The sequence below is a fragment of the Limulus polyphemus genome, unplaced genomic scaffold (assembly GCF_000517525.1).
Source record: "Limulus polyphemus unplaced genomic scaffold, Limulus_polyphemus-2.1.2 Scaffold485, whole genome shotgun sequence".
Classification (NCBI taxonomy): Eukaryota; Metazoa; Arthropoda; class Merostomata; order Xiphosura; family Limulidae; genus Limulus; species Limulus polyphemus.
The window spans coordinates 96,010-100,082 of NW_013666095.1; the positions used below are offsets into that span (position 1 = coordinate 96,010).

Genomic DNA, 4,073 nt, shown 5'->3' on the forward strand with positions numbered 1-4,073 from the left:
AATATATATATATTTCATTTATATCCAGTTAAAACTGGTGTGTGTGTGTGTGTGTGTGTGTGTGTGTGTGTGTGTGTGTGTGTGTGTGTGAGTGTGTGTGTGTGAATATCTGGTTATGCAAATGAATGAAAGAATAAGAATTTGTGAACTTGTTGGTTTGAGCCTTGAATAATAAAGGTGGAATGGAGGAGAAAGAAGGTAGTTCCAGATTACCTGTGGACATATAAGACCGTCAATTGTATGTGATAAATGTAAATACAGCGTGAAATTATCGGTTTTCCTACATAAGACTGAGAGTGGTAAAACAGTCTAAAGAAGGGTGTGATGATACGTCGAAATTTTGGAACATGGGATAACATCGAGATCAGACACAGACAAGATTGAACACAATCTACACAGTTGGAAATATTCAGGAAAATAGGGGTGATGCGATACGAAGTTCAATTTAAGGTATAGCGGTTGGATACGTGAGAGATGAGAAAGCAGCTGGCTTTGGGTTTGTACTTAAACATTCTAAGTGGTTAGAAAATTATTGGAGGGAGAGGTCGCCTTTCTCGTTTAACGGCTGTGGATATTGTGGATTCCCCTACGTTTGCGAGCTGTTCAGCGTGGATTTTGATAAAGGGATGTAAAAATACAGGTGTTTAACAGAAGAAATAAAAACGACCGAGAGAGGTGAGAGCGAACAAATAAACCGATAGGGAGGCGAAGGAAGAAAACGATATGTTGTTAGTAAGAAACAAAATGTAGTTCTAGACCCATGTGTCATTGATTATAATAATAATAATAATAATAAACAGAAATTTATGTTTAAATTGGAACTAGTCACTTTCCAATAGAAATAAGTAGAACCTTAATAAAGTTGAAAGGACAAAGTCTCTTCGATGTCCCTAGATGTCGCCGCAAGCCATCTGTCTAAATAACAGACGACACTGACTTAAGAGATTATCGTCGTTTTTAGTATCAGAAGTTTCAGATACCCGGTTGTTTTGGATCAGGTAAAAAAATATAGCAAGTGTTTTTTGTTGTTGTTTACGTCCCTCTTATACTAAAACATTACGTTGTAAAACAGCTAAATAAAGGTTGTTTTTTTTCCAGAAATAGCAAAATTGCTTTCATATTTTCTATAATTAGAGTAATACACTTTGGTTGTATTATTCTAAACCTTAGCTGAAATGACAACGATCCAATAATTTCATCAGGGAGCAAACGAAAATAACTTACTAGCTGCATCATAAAGTCCAAGTCTGCTACGACACTGCTTATGTACCTGTTCTAAAAGGCTTTTCTATGCTTAAACAACAGTCCAAGTTAGTGCTTATTATTAGGATGAAATTTAACAAACATTAGACGTTAGCTAGATATTTGGTATTTTAACTTCGTAATTTAGTTCTAAGATAATCATTAATATTTTTGGTATTAAAAGTAATTAAAGTTCTTGTACGATTTATATATTTATACATTAATGAATTTGTTAATTTTGAATTTCTCGATGGTATAAAAATATAAGAGATGTTATCAGTTCTGATGTATATTAATGTTTTCAATAACTTTTACTAATAAGCTTATGATATTCCTATGTTTGTAAGCGTTTCACCTGATGTTGCTAGCCCATATCTGTACATCCATGAATGTTTAATATATGGTACTAAACAAGTAAATGGAATTTAACACCTGGCATTTGGTGAACACGACATTTATTTTTTCGCCTGCCCTAAAACAGAAACGGAACTTTCTTAGCTTCTGTATTTGTTTCTAAAATTATTTTAAGTCGTTGTAAAAAGAATGATACTCAGCATCTGTAAAAACCATAAAGAAAGGAGGCGCAGTCCATAAGAAATTAAAGAATTTTGCCTCGACGTCGACAGAAAAACGTTTCACTTGCCCACAGACAAATTATGGTATTCACAAAAATCTAACGAATAAATGTAGTCCATCTAGTTAACCTATTTTTTTTATTCACATAAATAAATAGACTTACACTCCATGATACAAAATTTACATAATAAAATTAACATTTTTACAATTTAACTGTGCACGCACGTGCACAGTAGAAAGGCTGTCATTTAAACTGTAAACTAACTTCTGTTTGCACTCTTAAAAATAACACAGATCTTTTTGATATTCAATATTTTTTCCCAAATTAATTAACGTTTGTTCAGTATTAGTTTTAGAAACAGTAAAGGGATAAGCGACTGATTATTACATTCAAGTTAAGCCAATTATATATAAAGTGATAAGATTTTCGAACAAAGTATAAACTCTGAACGAGTACACAAGTATTTCCTTATACAGAAATGTAAAACAAAAACAGAATACATAATTACAGAGTACAATATATCATCACCAATGCAGCTCAGAAATATTCTACAAGAACACTTACATGTTCTCAAAACACTTGCACAAAAAAAATACTTGTTTTAATACTAACAATTAACTCTCACATCTTCTAACTGTGCTCGATTTAAAATTACAAAACATATACACAGGAATAAAAAAAAAACAACTTAAATTTATGAAACAAATTTAATTTTTCTAATACAATAAAATAAATCAAACTTCAAAGTAAGGGCTTCCTAGAGGAAGTTTCTTTTGATTTAAAAACTGCTTGAATAAACAATTACCCAATTCACTTGTTAAAGACTTATTTTTCTGCACGATAAAAGCATAAGGAACGACGTACGCAACAATGATTACAACCAACTGCTAGAACTCGGTTTATATCATTCAAAGCAGTACGTATTAATGATAATCCAAGTTCACAGCCCCTAACTTGTTATATTGGTCATAAATGTCAGTTAAACTGATACACAGCGCTGATTACTCCAGACAAGAGTCAACTAATTTTTATACACCTTTAACCCTTAAAATGCTGCTCTAGGATATTAAAAACACCATTTTGGTTTTCTTGGTTAACACATGAAAGACGATTCGAAAGAAAGTAGCAATTTAAATTTCACTTATATATAACACACGCACACAGATTCTTGAACACTAGGTTCACAATTTCATTTTACAATCCTAAGTTCATGATTTCAAATTAAAACATGTCATTCGTTTAATCCACTCTGTCTTTAAACAAAGAAATGATACTAAGAAAAATAATAAACTTTAGCTCACTGGGTTCACAGATTACGAACATATTTCTACGCGGAAACAAAATGACCTTAACTGTATTATTCATGACTGTATTTTCATAAACATCTAAAGGGTCTCCGGAAATAGCTTCTTCGATTCCTATTAGTTTCTAGATCAATACAATATTGTTTTTTTTTGTTTTTTATACTGTCTGCAAATTGTGGAATTATCGTTGACATTATCAGAAACGTATGACAAGTTTAAAAAAAAAGAGCTTCCATCTTTGCCTCAACAAATATATCTAAAAACATATATAAACTTTTGTATATATTAACAGTTGTTTTAAATTTGTATCGGCAAATATGTACAATCGTTGTTATGTAAATAGTTAAAAAATAATTTCCGTTGAAAATCAAAGTACAATAAAACTTATTTCTGTATGTTTCAATGTTTTCGCCAGTCAGTAATTTTGGAAAGTACGTTTTCAAAATACAACAAATACGGATTATAAACCATTTACAATCTGAATTTTGACTAAAGTTAGTTATTGGAATAATAAAAAAAGAAAGAAAGAAATTAGTTTTGTGACTAATTTGTGCAATCTCACTGCAGCAATTTTACTACTGTATTGAGCTTTCAAATTCCTATCATCAGAAAAAGGGCACAAGACAAAATCATTCCAATGATCTGAAAATAAGATAAAAGGTATTTAGAAAAAAAATATATGATAAATAAATTTCATAGCTTTAATTAAAAAACAACAACAATAAAAAACAAGGGATGGGGGTCACAAAGTTAATACAAAAATGAAACTACACTGTACAGTAGTTAAAGATACTGTTTTAAGTGGATTTTCTCAAAACAAGAATCAGAAACTGGTGTAAAAATCTTGGTTTTATTTATATGTCTAAAACTGTAAAGAGTTTGTTTGTTTGAATTTATGCACAAAGCTACACAATGGACTATCTGTGCTCTGCCCACCACGGGTATCGAAA

At 31.0% G+C, this 4,073-nt stretch overlaps 1 protein-coding gene across 6 annotated transcripts in view; it reads right to left on the reverse strand.

Annotated features, from left to right (window-relative positions):
• The window catches only part of LOC106458563 (tetraspanin-11-like), a 75,488-nt gene that overhangs the window by 13,103 nt on the left and 58,312 nt on the right, over positions 1-4,073 (reverse strand). Inside the window, exon 9 of one of the 6 annotated variants that reach the window (XM_022384814.1) lies at positions 3,197-3,765. The exons of the other annotated variants lie outside the window; for them this stretch is intronic. Coding sequence (XP_022240522.1) covers positions 3,715-3,765 — 51 coding nt within the window. The 3' untranslated portion in view covers positions 3,197-3,714. Of the gene's footprint in view, positions 1-3,196; positions 3,766-4,073 lie in introns of those variants that run through there. 6 annotated transcript variants of the gene reach the window in all.